The following is a 21,966-nucleotide window of genomic DNA, read 5'->3' as shown; positions in this document are numbered from 1 at the left end:
TCTAATCATTATAAATTTTTTCAAATTCTCATATAAAATAAAATAAACAATTCAATTTTTTCAAATCTCAAAACAAAAATAATATTAAAAAATATATTTTAATAATATTTTATTGAGCTTTTAACTTTAATTTCAAATCATCTCATCTCATCTGCGAAAACAAATAAAGATTATGCCCATGCGTAGATGTCTATATTTGTATGATTTTTAAATGAAATTTATTATTCATCAAATTATTGAATTTTTTTATGTTAAAAAATAAGAGTCAATTTGATTATTAATGGATAATGTAATACAATATTATAAGGTATAAGATAAATGATATTTACAGTTATAAAATGTGTAAATGTTGCTTATTTCTTTTAAAAAAATAGAATAAATATAGGATCTATATAAAAAATTAATTTTTTAATAATAGATCTCACTCCTTTTCAAAATGAGTATGCGAGCATTTACACAACTTATAGCTATTTATAGCATTACTCATTTCAAAAAGTAATTGAAACTCTTTGAAGTGTATACTTTATATATTTTAAAACTATATCTAACAATTCACATCAATTTGTAGAGAGAGAAAGAAAATGACAAGGATTAGAACTTAGGAATATAAGAGAGACCGTTGTAAAAATATTCCACAGCTGTGTGAAGGCCCATCCGAAGACAAACGGCCTTTCGGGGGCTTTAATTAATTGGTTAATATTTTATAATTTGTTTTGTTGTTTTGGTTGTCTACAGGACACGATATTCACGAGCATCGGTTGTTGTTTGGCAGACGGCAACGAGATTCACAATCACTTTTGATGCTTCCGCAATTATCACATGAATCTTAAGCACAACTAGCTTCAAATGCTCTGTTTGTTTTGTTTTCTCAGCTATGATTCCATTCTTTGTTTATGATATACATATATATATATATATATTGCTCATAGAGAAAAATACTCTCTCTTATCAAGATTTTATTAGTGCATACTTGGGATTGGGATTGCGATGGATAATATAACTTTTAGTATAAGGTTTATAGTTGTAGAGATTAAGTAATAACCTCTACTATTAATTCATTATTTGGTAACATATGTCTAAATACTTTTTAAACATGTTATATTGTTTGAAACAATATAAAAAAAATATTTTTTGAGGTAGAAATGATATAAAATATCATTTGATAGTTATAGTTGTGATAATATCAAATGGCAAAACTATAATTATTTGAAAGTTGTATGTGTATTTTTATCTATTAATAATCTTTTTTAAAATCGAAACTACATTTTACATTATCCAAAAAAACATATATTAAAAAAAAATCAAAATAACGTTTTTTCTCAAATATATATTTTTAACTTATTTAAAATTAAAATATATATATATATATATAAAAATATAGCGCTCAACCCCTAACAGGCCTCGAGGAAAAGAAAAAAAAAGTTAATGTGGCATCATTATCATGTAATAACCAACCATAAAAGGACATGCAAGCATTAAATGCATAGCGAAAATATATCTTTGTATATAGGATAAGTCATATTAATAAGAAATTTGTTGTACGATATATGAAAATAGGAAGAAATCTATCCAGCACGTTTATTGTCACGCCAAACACTAACATGCAAACTTGTCATATTAATGTTTTAATTTTATAAATATAATAAATCGCACAAATATATATATATATATATATAAGTGTTTTGGTCATAAAAATATGATCACTCACCGCTGCTTACCAGCTTTTTGATAGCTACTTCTCTTCAATAACCTCGTCAACTTCTCCTAATTGTCTTGGCTTTTCACGTGGTTTTACTGATTTCTTACTCTCTCAAGTCATGCAGTTTGAGATATTAATCGAACTACTAGTACTGTTTTTCAACGCTTGGACGCTGCATGTACTTTCAAAAGGGTTGACTCATGCTTTTCCCTTGTATGTACTTTACTATATTCACGAGAGTCACATGACTTTCGTCATTTTTCATAATATAAAAGTTCTGTTAATAAAAGATTTTATAAAAATAAACTCATAAATAAATATAGATTGATGTTGTATGTTGAATTATAAAGTTATTTTTATTGTAAAATAAATATAATATATCATATTTAAGTAATATGAGTTTATGAGTTTACTTTAGTAGAATCTATTTGTATGGCAGGTTTGGGGTGGGATGAGACATAAAATTCTCATATCATCATTACACATTTTTCAAATCCTCATACAAAATATAAAAAACAATTCAACTTTTTCAAATCTCAATTCACATTTTTCAAATCTCAAAACAATAATAATATTAAAACACAATATTTTAAACTCTCAAACAAAATACAAAATTCTCATCTCACCCCCCAAAATTCTTTCACAATAGATATGGATATTCTCAAGTGTAAAATACAAGATATTTTAGTTATTTCATTTATCAACATTGAGTGAAATGACTAAAATACCCATTGTTTTCTATCGAATGAATACCATCTACACTACACCATAAATGAGTTTTTGCAAGGACTATTTACAACAAAAAATATTTTCCTCACTAACAATACTCTTTTTGCACCGATCAAATTTATATCTTTGCAAATAGTTACAATTGCAACGAAATATTTTCCTTGCAAAATTATCATTGCAATTAGTCTATGCTCGGGCACGTGAAGTTAGTTTCCAACGATCGTAATTATAATACTGACAAATATATTCGTCGCAAAAAATACCCAAGTTTCCAACGATCGTAATTATAATACTGACAAAATATATTCCCACTCAATTAGCAACAGCTTCTTGCAATGTTGGGAGAGCCAAGAGTTCTGTGCAAATGGAGAAGAGGATGTGTTACATGCTTTATGTAAATGTCACAGGCTGAGACAATGTTGGAAGAGCCAAGAGTTATGGGTGCATCTTGCAGCAAATTTTTTAGATTTTGGTGATCTTGTTAGACATGTCCATGCTAATAGCAGTAATCAAGTAGTGGAAATTCTTCCTAATGGCTTGGGGGTTCTGGTATAGTCGAAATCAGAAATTGTATGAAAATAAAGATGTTCAGCCTGCTATTGCAGTTTCAAATGCTCTTTCATTATGGTCTGATGACAAAGTAAGTGTGTAGATAGACAAGAAGCGTAAAGGAACATGGCTACCCCCTCCACTTGGATTTCTCAAGCTTAATGTGGATGGTGCTATATTACAGAATCAACAAAGTTCGGGGATTGGTGCTATCCTTAGAGATGATAAGGGAGAGGTGCTATTTGCAGCTAGCAAGAAGGAGATGGCTGTCAATGACCCTATTGAAATAGAGTTGTTGGCAATCTTAAGAGGTCTGCAACTTTGTATCCACAGGGAAATTACAAACTTGGTGATTGAGAGCGACTCTTTAGTAATGGTCCAAGCCATTCAAGATAAAGGAGTTTCCATTTCTCGTGGGAAATATGGTTAAAGATATTCAAAAAATGATGAGAATCTTCCAGCAATGCGGTATACACCATGTTTTGGTCATCTAGGCAATGAAGGGGCACACAAGCTGGCAAAGCAAGCTTGGAATCTTCTAGATCTAAGTGTATGGGAAGGGTCTGCTCCTAATTTCATTCAATATGTTATATGGGTGGATAATCATCGTTTGTATTGATACTTCTGGTTAAATGGAAATATTTCTTATCAGAAAAAAAAAAAAAAAAAAATAGCAACGGCTTCTTTCCGTAGCAAAAAATAATTCTTTAATAAGCAACAACTTCTTTACGTTGCAAAAAATACCCACTCTTCCTTCTACCACTTTGACAATTTAACAATCACTTCAGAACAAGACAAGCACTACAGATATAAAGAATAGATCAGGCAAAAGGAAGAAGGAAAAAAGGAGTAAAAGGAATGAAATGTCAGATTTAGCTATCCTCGGATGTATCCTCCCGCTTACCTTAACTGAAGTCCTGCAGAGGATAAAACAATGTTCAGGGACTCTGTGTCACGTCCTCAAGATTTTGCCTATTATGAATGTATGGATACAAACATAAATTTCCTTACATTAAAGGCTGGATCACAGTTGTCCACCAGGAATACTGAGCTTATGAAGTTTATAAAGAGCCAGATGGATTCATTTCAATTTCTATGCACAAGACAATGACATGATTTCAGTTTCACCAAATGTCCAAATGATTTTCCGTGGGTTGAAATTTCTTTTCTTAATAAAACATAAGGCTCCAGACCTCCGGTGGAATTTCTCAATACAGTTCAAGAATATAATTCTAGTAATAAATAAACTACAGTGACACAGGCAGCAACATTTTTCTCACACCCAAGGAGCCTTTGCTTCCAAGGTAATAAACTAGTAAGCCTATAATACAAGGGAGCAAGCAGCATACTGTTTCGACATTTCTTCAAGTAACTGTTGCTTCTTCTAGTAGAGAATGGCTTTCAAGAATTGCAATAGTCTCTTCCTTTGCACTGGAAATACAATGCAGAACACAGCACAATTAACATTCATGGGCATTGTGACACCAGTAGAAGTTACATGAAAACAGACGTTCAAGTCAAGAATGACTGCAACCGTGCAAAAGACTATTGTTCTACTGTAACAATCAAATCCATGTGTAGAACAAAAGAAATGAAGTGGCTCGAACCATTTCCTTTTCAACTTAATAATGAGCATAAGTCCATTACAAATCCAACAGCAAAATATAAGCGCTGAATGATTGCTTCACAGGTAAAAAGTGAATTTCAGAAATTCTTTAAACGTTTTTTTTTTTTTTTTTTTTTTCATTTTTTTGAGCATAGGATGATATAGTCCTTATGTTTCAGTTCATACTGAAAAGCATTAAAGAAAAAACAATCTACCATTTCCTTCTGAATATTTAAGAATGAAATTTTTGTTAGTATTCAGATCCTCTTAACACATTTGAAATTAATACATGCAATGTTTCATAATTCGTTATGAGATTAATACATGCAATGTTTTCATAATGTGTTCCTAAAAGGCATATATAACAGTATACCGTATCTACTAAGCAGGGCTTATCGTGATTTAATTCACAACTTCTCAACTTCTCGGCCTGAATGACTCAAAACCGATAATTATCATACTCCTCTTCCCTCTGGCTCATCCATCTACAATATAAGAAAAGAAATTGACCAACTAGATGCTTACCTTCCAGGTCTAAGAATCTTAAACTTTCCTGGCCCAGTGAGGTCCACAATCGTCGAGCCTGCTCGACCAGATGGAAGCACACCACCATCATAAACAAGAGCACAGTGTTGCCACTGGTTCTCAAAATCTTTGATGCATACACTACTTGGTTGCCCACTTAAATTTGCACTTGTAAGGGCCAGAGCACTTCCTGAACCACGAGCAACAACCCTTATAAAGTTACAGTCAGGCACTCGGACTCCTATAGTATCCAATCCTGGGTTCAAAGACCTCTCGAGAATACTTGACTCTCCTGTAAGATATTCAACTATCTAATCTTAGACTATGGAATGATTCAACCATTAATTGCACGGTACAAACAGAAGAAGTCTTGAGCACTACAATCTTTTCCTTTATCCATGAAGCCACAGAAATCAGTTACAAACCTCGCCTTAGTATGACAGTGACAGGACCTGGCAGGAGAGAATCAAGTAAGCCATGAGGCAAATGGTCAGTGATAGCGAATCGTTTTATATCTGATACATCCCCAACACATATTGCAAGAGGGCTAGTGTGTTTGCGTCCTTTAATCTCGTAAATCCTATTAACTGCTTGCAAGGAACTGCATACCACACAAAAAGAAAAAATGACACTTATCTTCTAAATAAAGCAAGTAGTTTTAAAAGTGGCCTGTTTCCAAAATTGTGCTCTGGAAACGACCAAATTAATTCAAGGCCTTCCAATCATTCTTCATCATCTTTGAGGTAAACTATGAAATGCAGAGAGATAGGGTCATAGATGACTAAAATACTATCCAAATGGTAATCTTTGAGATGAGAGTTAAAATTCTTCAGGTATTGAGATACAATGCCTGCCGGGGGGAAGGAAGGAAAGTGGGACTTCCTGGAACAAACTATGAAAGCAATCTTCGGCATAAGGTTATAATTTTTTGCGAATCATGTACAGGTCTTTTGCTGACAACCAACAGGATCCTCCCATTAAGGTTGTACTAAACTCCCCGTAACTGCATAGATTTTCAGTAAGAGAAACCCTATTCAATAACATCAAAAGGTTGCCAATTATTCTTCTGACTCCTCCCAGATGCAACAGAGGGTAAAGTCTTTTTTTCTTTTTTTTTCAACAATCCACTTCATTCTTGAGAAAAACATCAACACTGTCAGTCTTTACCTCGGAAAACAAGGAAGTTCGATGCATAATGGTGCAAGGATTTTAAACATACAAGTGATGGGCAATCTAAAGAACCCGTTGGAATGGCATACCAAGCATCACAAGCGAATCCGTAGAGTGTATCCGTGGGCACAGCAATAACCTTGCCAGCTTTAAGAGCTTCCATTGCCTCCTCAGCATGCTCTTCCGTGGCAGGGCGAACCACCCCCAACGTATTTTCAATACCCACATCGCACTTCTCCATGCTCTGAACCATTTTATTCGAAACACCCAAAGTCAACATCCGGTTCTGGTACAAAAATGGCACAAACCCAATCTTGGGCACACCTGGAAACACTACAAAAGCTCAATATTGGTTCCTTTGCAGCTTTTCTTTTCTTTTCAAAAAAATTCCACCCACAGTTTTCTCAGCAACCAAACAGAGTGAATATCAAGAGAGAAGAAGGGACTGACGTGTGGATGCGGGTAGTGATATGAGAGATCACCTCGGAGATAGAGGAAAGGAAGGGCACGAGCGCTGAGAAGAGGCAGTCTCTGTGTTGCAGTCGCTACCCCTGTTGCAAGAATCATCCTATTCCATTGGAACTAGACAGACCGCTTTTTACTATTTTAAGTTTGGATTCGGACTAATGATCATTTTACTAACCCTAATGAAAAATAACTTTTGACAATTAAGATTTTATTATGGACCCAATAAATATATAATTTGATATGATGTGTTAAATTATAAAATTATTTTTATTATAAAATAAATTTAACGTACTATATCAAATTATGTTAATTTGTAATTTTATTTTTATAAATTTTTGTCACTGTAATATTTCTCATTTTAAAAATATAAAAAGAAATGAGTTTTAAGTAAGGGAGTTGTTTAACATGTAAGTAAATTCTTAATTCATGATTAAATTGTCAAAATTTATTTATTTTCTCTCTGATTTTGCCATTAATGCTACTAAACCCGTTTGAATTAAAAAATCACTTCATCACATCTCACTACTATTCACAAATTCCAATTTATAAATCTCACTACTATTTACAAACTATCTCAACTCATATCCGAATTCAAACGGATCTGGATGAAAATTAAATCATATTTATACAAATATAAGGTTAATAATTCAATTTTTTATTATAAATTATATATCTATTAATTATATATCTATTTAAACGGAAAGGTATAATATATTAATCTTAATAATAATAATCTTTTATATACTATTGGTAATATTTGATCTGGAAGATAAATTTTAAATTTGAATCTTATTAATCAAATCTTATCATTTAAGTTATATAAATTTTGTGCTCTCCATAACAACATGATAATAGAATAGGTCAAATTGTATATAAACTCACTAAAGTGTCTATTCAGCCAAACTATGTGACTCTTTGAATAGTCATGTTTACAGTTAATTGTTAGTAAAAGCTTATTGACAGTTTGATTGTTTATGATGGTTAAAAGTAGTTAATTATAGGTTAGGATTTTATATACAATTAATCAAAGATCATTAGATTGCATTTATAATAATTAATTTGTAGTGGTTATTTACTTTGAAAATTATAATAATTAATTAATTAATTAATAACCGTTGAATCAAGTTTATAGCCATTTTAGATATAGTGATTCAGATCTAGCCACTGGATCTTAATGGTTGTGTTGAAGAAATCCAAGAAGGAGAATATGTTTTGTACTACAAAAGCTTCCGCGCTACAGAGTTGAGAATACCTGTGTTATAGCTGTTTGGCAGGAAAGAAAAAAAGAGCTGCAGACAAATAATTCAAGTGCTAGTAATATTACATGCTAGCAGCACTTTCCTTTCACTCTTGGATCGTCTCTCTTTTTTTTTTTTTAAACTAAGTTCAAAGGTTGATGAGCAATGTCATCTCATTATAGTAAGATAAGAGTGGAACGATATATAAAACCATCGCACCGTGACAATCTCTTCAAAATTCACATTCAATTTGGATGCATTCAAATTACAAATACAAAATCTTGAAAATACAAACACTGAAAACTACAAGAATCTGCATATGTATAAAAAATATGTATATATATGTAAACAGCATAATGCATTTTGCATTAATTCTATTGCCATCAGAAGCCTGTACAAACAAGTCTTTGTCTTGTAACTTGAAAATGCATATATGATGCCGTTAGAGATGTATTACAAAATAGATCATATAGCCTCGTCTCATATCCAACAAAATTAGTTTAGCGTCTTTTCAGGTTGCTAAACCATGTAATATTGACCACCTGTGGGATATCATTTCAGACTCCGCTAAAAGTTTCTGGATTTTCCACTTCGGTTTGGTGGTGGCGCTCAGGAGGGCCTCCGTGGTGAATTTAACAATCTAGGAAATCGACTTGGTCGAGTCATCACTTGTGAACCATGATAATGCTCTGACCGAGCTCGCATCCTTCTCCATCTCAAAAATTCAACAAGAATTGAGCTTCCACTCATTGCAACACCGATCCCAGCAAATGTTGCTAGCAGAATTGATAAAACTGCTTGCAAATGAACCTGTAATCCACAAATACATATTCAATATAAATTTCCATTAGCATCATACTTGGAAAGAGTCTCCTATTGCAGGTGTCCAAATCGTATCCCATAACCAAACTATTGTGCCATGTCAAAGTCAAGGGATGCTTAAGTTAGTTTAATGCCAAAACTAGAGTCGAAAAAGCATCATAATCTGAAAGATCTAGCATCCATTTTTTTATCTGTGGCACTGGCTCCTATGGGATCTGAAGATGCAGAGACCAAACAGAGCCATGGCCAATTCAAACAACTGGTGATAGACACCATTGACTCATGTATTTAATACAAATAGAGGGGAAAAAGCTTAATATTTGCCTGCCTAAATCTGGATATGATATTGATCTTGGGATCATGAACAAAGTTCCATCCAGAACAATTGAGTATATACATGTTTAAAGGTGCAAAGGAGGTCAGATAAAGCCAGCCTACTTGTCAGCTAAACTTGGTTTTGGATTCATTCTAAGCAGATACAGGGAAAGAACAAATAGAAATCATAATTATATATATAAAAAAGGAACAAATAGAAATCATACATGACCCAAATGTTAACTTTGGTCCACTCGATTTTGTGATGGTTTAAACATGGCACATGAACCAGGATGGTCCAAAAATACATGGGATCACACCTCCCACTCATGAAAACAACAAACCCACACAAAAAATTTCTAAGGTTATTAAGCTCTTTGGTAGTTTCACCGCAGCTAAGCAAGCAACAAACAAAATATTAAGTAGAAAGTCTCTTACCAAGGAGTAAAATATATGTGCAAAGAGAACCAACAGAGCAAACTGAATTGATGCATAAACCCAAACAAATCTTCTCCTCACTGAATACAAAGGTTCAAAAGGTGAGGGTCAGTAAAGTCATATGAAACATACAATGTATAAACTAGGAGATTCTCTGACCCTTGTAAATTCATTTGTTCAACATAATATCATAAATGAATATCATTCATGGTCATAATTGCATCAACATACACCAACACATTTTAAACTTTACCAAACTTTGATGTTTGATATTTGAATTATCGACCATGATTGCCTTGTCTGCAGTCATTAATCTGGTTTTTAAATGTAGAACTGTCCACACATCAAACATGCGGTAAATAGTTTGCCAACATACCCATGGTTGACGAGGTCATGGATGAGAGTAGACCCAGCACACAAGAAAATGGAAGAGATATAGCAATTGCACCAGTACCCATATTCCCAACCTGCAAACAAATAGATATATCGCCAAGGCATTTAAGCGTTCTTGGACTTGCTCACAAAAAAAGGGTTGTTGACAGAACTGGATGTGGAACTGCTAATCTTACCAGTAGCTGTTCAAGGAAACAAAAGTAGGCAAGCATGCTGATAATGACGAGTACTGGAACCTCCTGCCAAACCCTAAACGAATGTAAACAAATAAAATTTAATGCACGACCATTTTCATTAAAAAACTTATAATAAAACACGATAAACTTGGATATACCATGAGGAACAATTAGATCTCATTTTCCTAATAGATTGGTTCTTCATTTGATTTAGGGAAAAATTCAGGCCCCAAAGTCCTGATACCAATTCTGTTCATATGGAAGTGGCAGCAGCAGCCACAGTGGAAGGGAGGAAAAATTTTTTATTTTAGGGGGGATAGAATGGGAGGATGGTTGGTCAGGCCAAACTGTAACCATAGACTGCAGCAAAGAAACAAGAGAACTAAATGAGGAACCACTATGGTGGTGAGACACTATAATAAAACACTATCTCAACCATGTCATACTGATCTCAGAGTGGTATAATACTAGTAGCACTAACCAAAATTGGCATATACAATAACAGTACTGTAGTTTTGCTTTGCTTAATTCAGATGTCTTTCATAACAGCATTGCATGAAGGTCTTCCCGCATGACATCATTTCCAGCTTTGTAATTGAGGTGGGAAAGCAAATTAAGTCCAGCCAATCCTCCAAGAGTATGCAGTTCTTTAGATGAGGATCCAGAGAAGGGCATCCATTGAGAGTAAATTCATCCACTATTTTGAGATGAGTTTTTGGTTGCATGGTTCTCATAGAGGATGTTTTAAGAGAATATGTAGGTACCAATTGAACAACTGCATACGATGTCCCGAGTCCAACAATATTGGAAAAAATTTCAAAGGTGAGCAATGACTCTATCTTGTGTTAATAATGAAATAATTTGCAGGTCAAATGCATTGTAGGGACAAGAATCTTATACATGCTTGTCTCATATGACTGTTATCAGTGGCCAAGGCATGAGCCATTAATACAGGCTTTAGCTTTATACAGCCGGGGAATCAAGGTTGGCATAGAATATTATGAATGCAGCCGAAGAATCAAGATTTCCATAGAAGAAAATCAAGATGAGGCATAGGACAGTCTCAAAAGGTGCTCTGAGAGACCTGAGAAGAATGAGACATAACGGAGACAGACCAGGGATGTTTTTAAATTTATTAGAGATCAACACTTGGCCAGTATCCCAGATTTCAGACCAATATGGGTTGGTGTGTCTGTAATGTTCCCTATTTTCTCTAAAACTCCTAAAACTTCTTGGCATTGGAAATCAAATGGTGCACAGTGACATTTCTCAGGCATTAAATTATGTTCACTTGCCTGTATCCATGAACATCTGCAAGTACTCTATTTCCTCCAGTGTTTCGAGTTCGAATACTTTGAATGCGTAACAGAGTGACAGGTAAATTCTTAACCTCTTGCTTGCACACGTCACAGGTCTTGTTGCCCTTGATGCTAAACCATTTTACTGCACATTCTTGGTGGGCCAGAGCAAGTTCACCTTTGCAGCTGCATTCCATCTTGAGGGTCTCACCACCTTCACACAGTTCAACCAAACAAATCCTACAAACAGCCTCTTCTTCCGCTATGTCTTCACCATCATGATCATTATTATCTGAACCATGCAATTGCAATAAGACATATGCTGATAAACACAATTAATAGATTTCTTAAATGTAGACAATAGAATTTAGAATAATAAATTCAGTTCAGAAGCCATTGAATAAGAAGAAAGCACTTCTATACACCGCTTGTGAATTAGCAACATTACTACATATAGACCATTCGTTGAAAGTGCTAGTGACATTCAACAAATAACGCTTTTTTTTAAAGAACACGTCCCACTTTGGTCTGTAATCTAGTGACCAACCCACAAAATATAAAATTCAATTAGTTTTTGATATTCATGAACACAACATGATAGCATAGAGTCTTTAATAAATCAGAGTTACCAGCATCAGTGGTGGGAGATGAATTTAACACTAAATCTCCTTCCTTCACTCGAGGTGTAGAAGGAATTACACGAAAAAAACGAATCCATCCTCCGTAGGCTTCTTTCTTTGTTGTTGACAGGGACTGAAAGGGAACGAGATATCTGCAGCCGGGGTCCTTTTCTCTGCAAATGGGAATATTAGTAATGCATGCTCAGATCCTCATATTATATATGACTGATGTTAAAACTTGCCAAAAGTAAGAAACATATATGTTTGAAAATTAAAGGTAACATTTACTCAAAGTTTACTCTTTTTTTTTTTACCTATAAGAAAAATGTAACTTCCTATGTCCTTGACTAATTTTTCTAATGCCTACTCAGCACAAATCTACATACTGAAAATATCCTGCTCTAAATTGATTTCCTTGCCCCTAATCATCACAAATGAAAGACCTACAGTAATAAGTCCAGAGAAGCTCTACCCTTGTGTTACCACCATGTATTGTTTTATAGATGAGGTCAATCAACTGGTTAAACATTTTTAGTACACTAACCACAAAAACTTACACTTGAACTTGGTGGTCCACCAATGCTTCCAGAATGTGCAGATTCCGGGTTTGAATGTGCAATTGGAGTCACCGGAAGTGATGATGTTCTCTTCATCCTAGGAGTGAATATTTTTGTAAGTGAATATGACCTTGAGATTGAAGGCTTTTCTTGTGGCCCTGTAGATGAAGCTTCAGAAGCTAGGTTGGAGGCCTTTTCAATATCTGAGGAATTTCGATAAATGAAACTTAATTTTGGTAAAAGGCTTCTTATGGATGGTCTGCCTCTAGATGAGGAGGGCCCAGGAGATGCAGTAACTCTTTCGTCAATAGAATCAGGTGTGAGGAGAAAATTTACTCTCTTGGGAGTGGGAGTTGGTGTCGGTGTTGAGGGCATCTTTATTCCGACAACATCCTGAGAGGACTCTCCTGCTGTTCTGGAGGGTATCTCTAGGAAGAGATTTTGCCGTTTCCAGTGGTGATCGTGTTGTTTTTCTTCAGTTATTCCCATTGAATCTTCCACCTGAAATGGGACCAGAAGATTTAGGTAAATATTCAAAGCAATCTCAATCAATGGTTTCTTGCTCTTAACAACCTAAATATGCAGCAAAAAAAACTTTCCAGGATATTTTAGGCTGTTTGTCTTTAAATTCTTTATGGAGGACTGCAGTTAACATGCTGATTTCACCACACTCACTTTCCTAACTACACTTAAAGCTTTAGAAGACAATCAATTTAAAAACGTGACAAAAATTGTTTGAGTCCATTCTCAATCCCGATTAAATTGGGATCATAATCAATTGCTAGAGATTGGCCACACATACTCTTTTTCATCATTCAATCTTCTCTAAAAGCATACTACCACTTGCCTTCATATTCCATACATCTCTCCAATATTCTACCCATGTTATTTTAGGTCTCCCTCTACCTCATTTTTTCCATCATCTTCAATCTAATCACTCTTTCTCATTGACGTATTAATCAGTCTCCACTGCATAAGACAAAATGACAACCCTACTTTAAGCAACTTTCCCTCATGCAACCCACCCTCTACCTATTGATTACAATCAATACACTTCAAAATCCTCGGAAGAACAAAAGAGAAAAAGAAAAAGTGGTCATCTTTCCAATGAATAGATATTTGAACAACAGGTCACCCTGCATATAGATTGAAATTAATGAATTTCCAGAGGTTCCTGAGGTTGGCCAGCACCAGAATGCATGCATTCTGTCATCATCAGAAATAGCAACGCATTCACGGCACAAGATAGCTTTTTCCAGTAGACGTTACATGGTCCATGGCATAATACATCTTTGCATTATTTAACTCACTAACCTCATCATATCGACTAGGCAGAAACCATGAAAACATCAACCGACATGTGAAATCACTTAATAGAATTTTGTTAATACATTTTCAACTATATCAATATAGAGATTTTTACTAGGAGGTAACGGTCAAGAAATCTTGCCCATAAAACTAAAAGAAAAAAATAAAAATAAAAAGTCAAGAGACCACTCTTTCTAACCAACTTCTGAACACTAAATAGCATTCCGATAGCTGATATCCTATGTACTCGTCCAAATTTTCTTGAATCAGATATAATTTGTCTGCCATTGAGTACTGTGCGTGCCTCACTCATTGCTAAGTTTTATATTTATGAAACTTCTATTGATTTTAATCTTGTGCCTATACAAACGATAAAAATTTGTAGTCTGGAGGCATATTATATTGAATTTGCATAAGATCAGCGGGTTCGTAATCTCTCAACCCAGGTGATGTATGTTTTCTCCGTTGAACTTGCTAATCTGGAGCAGGATTTCATTTTTTCAGACATGGGATCCGTCCAGAAAATAAGTTTACCGCTTAAGTACTGAAATCAGTGGAAACTTTTATAGTGTTCAGACAAATATAATAGCGATCAGACACCCCTTCATTTCCATCTCTACACCTCGATTGAATTGGGTTTTTCATATTAGTACTACATATATGGTGGTTGGCAACCAAAAATATAACAACACTGAAGTAAAATAACATAGCCAATTAGCAGGAAATAATATCACCCAGGAAACACAGACAGTTGAATTGGAAAAAGAAAATCAAAGGAGAACAGGAAAAAAAAGATATGTATAGAATCAGAACTTGGAGGCCACCAATCATAACATTCGCTCAAGTCTTTAAACTTTGGCGCATATCTGATGAGATTAGCATTGAAAGTCATATGAAAGAACAACTTTAAAGAAATATGGGGAGGGGAGATTTGAAAGAAATGCAAACAAATAAAAAGCAGAGCAGAAAAGCAGCAAGGAAGCACAAAGTACCATCTGAACTGGGACGACAACTGGTCTATCACATGAACTCAGATCATGCCCCTGATCGCTCACAGGCTTCTCCTCGGTTCCCATTTTCTCATAACAAAAACCCACAACCGAAATGCCCAGCAAACCACCGAACCAAAGAAATTTGAACTCCTATGCCAACAAAGGCCTAGCCGCCTATCCAACGCAAGCCAAACTCGCTGAAGTTTTATACAAGAGAGAGGGAGAGAAATAGAGAGAGAGGAGAGTAAATACTCATTCGTTGAGATGTGAGGAAGTGAAGGAGAGTAAGGGGGAAGACGTTTTCACATTTATGATGGGAAAAGGTGGTGGGAAGGCTGGCCTACTTCCTTACTGCAACTCCCACTCCCAAGACACCAATGCGCGCGGACTCGTTTGCATTTTGGCCGAATCACGTTAAACGCGCCCCCCCGTGACCGGTTGACATATCTTTCCAGATTTCGTATCATTTTATCTCATCCCTATCCCAAATTCTCAAAACAAACTCCTCAAACAAGTTGGGTGGTAGGTTTCGGAGCTTTCCTCCCTGCTACAAAACTAAAAAAAAAAAAGGAACACTTTTTTCCATTTGGAGTAACTTTCAAATGACACCCAACACACAAAACTAGCTAGAAAATGGTGGCATTGGTGATGGTGCTGGCTTTTGGTGGGCAAAAGTATCATATTTGGCTTGATGTCAATATCTTATCGAGATGCTAAACATCATGACACCTTGAAGGCTTGAACAAATTCTATTGAAATCCATATTCATGAACAAACATCATGACATATTTGGCTTGATGTCAACAAATTTTCCATATTCATTTGATATTTGTATATTCACTTATATTTATGTACTAGGCTTTCCTCAAAGTTTTGATTAAAAATAAATAACCTTGAAGCTTCCACCAAACGAGCATTGACCAATAAAATAGTGTGAAGTACATCAGGCTGATGGTTGGTTGGTTGTTTTATTAAATGACAAGAGACAATGTAACATTAAGATTCACGCATGCAGCCTGCAACATGTTTAGAAGTGACACCATATAGGATAAGGAAGTTGCTTTTTTAACCAAAAATTTTTTTTTTTCAGTTTTTTTTCAGTTCATTTTCTTGGTGCAGCTAAAAGAGTAATAGATGATAATGAAACAGAAAGATATAACCAAATCCCATGAAATGGCATACTGACATACTTTCGTTGTCTACGATTTCTTGTTCAAATTGTTTGCAATTCGAGCAAGGAGTTGGAATATAAAATATATATATATATATATGTATATATGAGAAATCAGGAAAGAACAAGGAAAAAGAACATCAGCTTAGTGTGACCACATTTTACGCAGTAAATATGTAATTAATGAATCGTTAAACACTCCTTTTATTGGTAACAACTCCAATGAACAGCATACTTTGTCGTGTGTTAACAAATCTGGATAGAGGATGCTACAGAAGCCTCAAAAAAGAACTCTTTATTGAAGAAAAGGCAGTATTCCTTTTTGTGGGGCCAAAAAGTAGGACCGTTGGTTTGAATTGCAAGAAAAAAGCTGAAGCTTCGTTTGTCCAAGTATTTTCTTTTTCTTTTCATTAAAAAAGTGGTCGAGATTCGATAAAAGCAAGATCTTGATGGTCGAGGAGGATTGATTTTTTTTTTTCTTTTTGTTTTTTTGGAGTTTTTAATTGGGCTTTCTTCAAATTTTAATTTTGGTTATTTATCAGTTGTTAAAGGGTCTTAAAGAATGCTTGATATATATCGTCTTTAACAGCCTTTCTCCACTTTTCCAGTAGATGGCCTGCAACCTTTGGTTCGGTGATCAGGCGGGAACCCCATCCACCTTGCTTCCAATCTCGGATCGCTTTTGCACGATTAAGAAAGACAATCTAATTCCATCAAGAAATCAAGGATTATATCAATTGCCACCATTTTCATTGGTTGGCATTTGTAAAAGACTACTACTATATCTGTAAAAGACTATTACTATATTCACAAAAGAATTATATAAAATAATCTCATAAACTGACAGGATTTCATTTGATCTGTTTGATCTACTTTACAATAAAATTAATTTTATAATCTGATGAACCATATCAAATTACACCAATTTGTGGGATTGTTTTTGTATAATTCGTTTGTGGCTAGAGTATTTCCCTTTACAAAATAGTGATACTCTTAGATCAAGTAATTTGTCAATAATTTTCATGATTTTGGCCAGAAACAATTCTAAATACAGATCAAGATTGCAATATATTAAGCAGTTTAATTCCAAAGAGATAACATGTATAATCGTCGTTATGATGACAAAGATCTCAGGATAAAAACAATCCCAAAAACCCAATTTTTAAACTGTGAAATGAAAAGAAGAAAAGCTATCATTTTACGGTAGACTGGCTACAGGTTGTCAATGTATGAACCTAGGAATACCTTCAATGATTTGCAAGGAGAGTGAGATTATTGATGTCCTATAAACATAACCAAAACTCTTAGTAGGATAGAATGTATTTTTCTGGAGGAACCCCACAAAGTGGCTGTGAGTGGGGTCCCTCCAATGATTTCAAACCATCTCTGCTAAACATGCCAGTGGCGTTTGCTGTTGTCTTTGTTTCTTTTGACTGTTTAGCAATCACTTAGGCCTCAAAAGTCAAAGAGTCACCCACAAGCTAATATCGATCATGTCAACTTATCGAATCCACATTGAGATTTCAAAATAAAAAGTATGCATTTAATAAGAGAACAAACAGTTAAAATGATAATGTTATTTTATTAAACTAATAATGCTAAAGTTACAGAAAATATATGAAAATAAAAAAATTGACGTAAACAATGATATTATTCATATAAACAGTAATTTTTTTTTTCGGTATATTTCACCCGTGTGCAAAACAATACTCTTATTAAAAATATTATTATTATTATTATTTTAAAATTTGAATTTTTCATATGATTTGAATTTCAATTTTTGTGTAACCGTGTGCATGTATTACTAATAACTATTGATTAAGAACTGTTTACTTATCAGGAGTGGCCCAGATAGAGAGAGTGTGGTGATTTAAAGGAAAAAAAGAAAGAAAAAGGAAGATACTGAGAAAAAGCAAAGTGAAGATAGAAAGCAGAGCAGGTTAAAAGGAAGAGTTGGGCTAATTGTATTAGGACAGTTGGTAAGGGTTAGGCATGGAGATTTTCATGGAAACCCAGCCTAAAAGGTGTTGGTTTTGGCAATTATATTTAGTATGGCAGCTTAAAATTAATTATGCCAATGCCATACCATACCAACTTTTTATGCTTCCAAATTAAGGTCGGGTTTAGATAGAAAAAATGTTTCATCTCATCTTATTATTATAATTTTTTTAAACTTTCACATAAAATAGAATAAACAATTCAACTTTTTTAAATCTTAAAATAATAATAATATTAAAAAATAATATTTTTATAATATTTTATTTAATTTTTAATTTTTATCTCAACTCACTATCCGAACGGCACTTAAATGTATACCTTCTCTCTCTTGCATGGGCATACTGAGACATGGAGAGGTGCACTTCACCGATTTCCATCCATTTATTATTTGCTTTCACTTTCTTACCACCACTATCTCCCTCCAATAACATTGGAATGTCAACTATATTTTTTTCAGCTTAAGTTGTAGTTCAGCCCAAGGCAGCAAATTTCTATTGATCAATTACTTTTTCTTTAAAAAAAAAAAAAAAAAAAATTAGTTGTAGTTTAGCCTCCCTTGAGTGGCTCAACCCGACTCTCGCCCGTATCCCATCAGCCACCCGCCGTGAGTGATTAGAGAACTACTCTCCTAATGGGAGTGGTCTCGGCGTGTAAGCTGGGCGGATGTCAACCTTTTAGAGAGGTGGCTTACCCTCTCCCATGCAAGGAATGGTTGCTTTCTGATTACAAATCTCATCAAACTCAATTTTTAACTTTTTTTTCTGTAACCCAAAAACTTATTTTAAAGAGCTAAAACCAAAGGACCATTTTTATATTAGGTTTTTCAGTTTTTTTCCTTCATTTAAATGAACATTGTATGAAAATAAATAACTTAAACATATGTGGCGCGAGTAATGTTATATACAGTTTTAGGGTGGACAAATAATACGCATAACCGCATTTCGTTTTTTCTTATTTTTTTTTTTAGAAAGTATAGTTCATCATAAAAAATTCATTTTTTATATAAATATAATTTTTTTTTTAAAAAAAATGGAGTACATAAAATTTGTTTGGATTTAGAAATAAATTGAGATGGTTATAGACGAGTTGAATAAAATATTGTTTGAATATTATTTTTAATATTATTATTATTTTGAAATTTGAAAAAATTAAATTATTTATTATATTTTGTATGAAAATTTGAAAAAATTATAATGATGAGATGAGATAAGTTAAGATGAGTTAAGATAAGTCTCAAATTCAAACAAGGCCTTAAATACTTTAAGATTTCGTTTGGTTACACAAATAAGATAAAATGAAAGTTGAATAAAATATTATTAGAATATAATTTTTTATTTTAAAATTTAAAAAAATTAAATTATTTATTATATTTTATGTGAGAATTTAAAAAAATTATAATAATTAAATGAGATAATTTAGGCAACAGGTCTAAAACTACATAAATGAGGAGCATGTATCACGAAATCCATCTAATGCTCATAAATGATGAAGTGGGGATACATCTAATAATAGCACGAAGCAGACATTCTCCACTAACTTTAGTGTCTTTCTACGTAATTCCACCATTTATGTTTTTGGATAATTACGTAGTTTTAATTACTATAATTATTAAAATAGTTTTCCTTAGCTTTTTATTTTCTTTAACAAATCCATATATTAATAAAGTAATTCTATATATAATTGTAAAGTGTATAAACATTGCGTAATCTTTTTAAAAAAAATAAAATTTATTATTAAAAAATTAATTTTTTTCACATAAATATCATATTTTATTTACTTTTTCAAATTAAACAATTCATACTTACAATCATCTTTTCTCGTATTAATATAATCCTACTTCTTAAATTTTTTGTTTCTCGTGTTTTCAGTTTTCAACTTTTCATTACTTTAATCATTACCTCACAATTTCGTCATTACACTTACATAATTCACGCGACATCAGTATAAACGTTGGAATAAGACGTATTTATGTTAAATTTATTATATAATAAATATAAATTTATAAATTTATAATTTATAATTTTATTTTTACAAAATTACTTTCCGGCTAAAGATTTTTTATCATACATTTTGTGCGAATATAGAAATAGGCTAGCTTAAGTATCTGGAGACAATGTACACGATAACATACATAATTAAGAAATAGAGATAAATACAAGAAATTCATGAAAATAAAGACCCTTAAAATCTCAGCAAAAGCTTGCTTAAATAAAGTCTTGCAAGAAGAAACTTTTTTCTTTATTTTCATAATTCATCTCAACTAATCTCATCTAATCATTATAACTTTTCCAAATTTCTATATAAAATAAAATAAAAAATTTAACTTTATCAAATCCAAAAAAATAATAATAATATTAAAAAAATATTCTAACAATATTTTATTCAACTTTTAACTTTTATCTCAACTCATCTCATTTATAAAAATAAACGAGCATTTCTGATCTTTTAAATTCTTTTCTTTCTATATACACTATAGAAGGCAAATGGGTGACATTTCCGCACTACTAAAATATACATAAGGGAAATGATTTTCACTAGTTTAGAGTGCACAAGTCTTGTACACTAAAAAAATTGAAAAAAATTTGAGACACACATAAAAAATTCATTTTTTCTAAAGAAAATACGTGATATTTCTATATTTTAAAATTGTATATTTTACTCTATAGAAAATAGAAAAATTCTATTCATCATTCTCACACATCCTACTTTATATTTTTTTTTTCTCTTACCAAATGTTTGATATATGGATGATGAGTATTTCAATAAGTTTAAGAATAATAAAATTAAAAAAATAAAAAATATATATAATGTGTAGTGTGTGGACTGTAGAAATCATGAGTAACAATACTCGAGAAAATACCCTTAAGCCCTCTCCAACCAACTAGAAGCTCCACCATCTTCTCAAGCACAATCCATGTTAGCCCGACTTTGATAAAGCAATTATTTCATAAAGCCTTGGTAGTAAAAGTGAATCGAATTAATTAATTAAAAAAGAAAGTGCCTTTTGGTGGTTACATTAAGGAAATGGGCCTTTTGCTTTTAGTCCATTTAAAAAAATTAATGAACTTTACCTACTCAAGTATTATGAGCCCATTAATATGGATGGGCCTTATATATTAGCCGATTGACATGGTATAATGCCCACTTAAGCTTAAAAGTTTTTCGGCCTGTTTAAATCACATATTCTCAACGTTTGTGTTAAAATTGATGTTTGTGGTCTAATGCTTTAAATATTTATGTTATGAGATTTAGTTGAAAATAGTGTTTCTATATCGAAATTTGAGGGAATCGAGCGAGATATATATATATATATATATATATATATATATGTACCTACCTTTGTAAAACTTATCATGAGACATCATTTTGTAATATTTGAAATGGATCTTGATTATTATTTGCTTAATTGTAATCACACTTAAAAAAATCCATACCAGTTTTTGACTTACCATTTCAGTGAATTATTATTGGAAAAATAATGTTACATACAATCATGATTTATGCAAGCGTCAGTACGCCCTCATTTTGAAAAAAGAGTGGTATCCACCATTAAATAAATTAATTAAGTATGTAGTATTAGAACAATAAAAATAAATAAAATCAATTAAGTACTTTTTACTTGGTGGCTTAATCATATCTTATACATACAATCATGTTTTTGCTTTCTCAAGCTTGTTGGATATTTTGTTTTGATGTTCTTAGCTTTTGGAAACCCTATTAAAATTTTTATATTATTTGCCATGAAAATCTTGAGAGGGAACAACCAACTATAAAAGGTTAATTAAGAATTCATGTTCGGCTTCAATTTGAGGCAATTTCTAAGCCTACTTGTGTGAATCTTGCTATGGATAAGCCCCATCTTGAGTTTTTGGTAGCATTTAAATAGTGGTTTTT

The 21,966-nt window shown here is 32.9% G+C and overlaps 2 protein-coding genes across 8 annotated transcripts; both read right to left on the bottom strand.

The window, feature by feature from the left end:
- Window positions 1-4,117: 4,117 nt before the first annotated feature.
- LOC121239945 (yrdC domain-containing protein, mitochondrial) lies at window positions 4,118-6,908 on the bottom strand. 7 transcript variants are annotated; one of them, XM_041137354.1, is made up of 5 exons: window positions 6,761-6,908; window positions 6,368-6,602; window positions 5,534-5,709; window positions 5,109-5,400; window positions 4,118-4,408 (listed from the first exon to the last, which is right to left on the bottom strand). In XM_041137354.1, exons 1-5 carry the CDS (start codon window positions 6,843-6,845, stop codon window positions 4,342-4,344), a joined length of 855 nt encoding a protein of 284 aa, XP_040993288.1. In that variant the 5' UTR covers window positions 6,846-6,908; the 3' UTR covers window positions 4,118-4,341. The 7 variants fall into 7 exon arrangements, with proteins under 7 accessions (XP_040993288.1, XP_040993289.1, XP_040993287.1 ...); XM_041137355.1 differs by having other exon boundaries at window positions 6,368-6,522; window positions 6,729-6,881; XM_041137353.1 differs by having other exon boundaries at window positions 6,368-6,611; window positions 6,761-6,871.
- Window positions 6,909-8,325: 1,417 nt separating this feature from the next.
- LOC121239578 lies at window positions 8,326-15,515 on the bottom strand. Its single transcript, XM_041136846.1, is given in 9 exon segments — window positions 8,326-8,794; window positions 9,560-9,639; window positions 9,936-10,026; window positions 10,129-10,201; window positions 11,424-11,718; window positions 12,056-12,134; window positions 12,136-12,219; window positions 12,604-13,104; window positions 14,904-15,515. Coding segments are annotated over 9 exon segments (1,488 nt in total). The 5' UTR covers window positions 14,988-15,515; the 3' UTR covers window positions 8,326-8,593.
- Window positions 15,516-21,966: the final 6,451 nt, after the last annotated feature.

The sequence above is a fragment of the Juglans microcarpa x Juglans regia genome, chromosome 7D (assembly GCF_004785595.1).
Source record: "Juglans microcarpa x Juglans regia isolate MS1-56 chromosome 7D, Jm3101_v1.0, whole genome shotgun sequence".
NCBI lineage: Eukaryota > Viridiplantae > Streptophyta > Magnoliopsida > Fagales > Juglandaceae > Juglans > Juglans microcarpa x Juglans regia.
This window is presented reverse-complemented; position numbering and strand designations above follow the sequence as displayed.

Bases quoted from the DNA above. Each gene is read 5' to 3' on its own strand.
- LOC121239945 (XM_041137353.1), bottom strand. From the start codon at position 6,845: ATGATTCTTGCAACAGGGGTAGCGACTGCAACACAGAGACTGCCTCTT. The intron at 6,612-6,760 runs GTGATCTCTCAT...GAGCTTTTGTAG, and splicing joins TCCTTTCCTCTATCTCCGAG to TGTTTCCAGGTGTGCCCAAG. The intron at 4,409-5,108 runs GTAAGCATCTAG...TTGTATTTCCAG, and splicing joins AAGATTCTTAGACCTGGAAG to TGCAAAGGAAGAGACTATTG.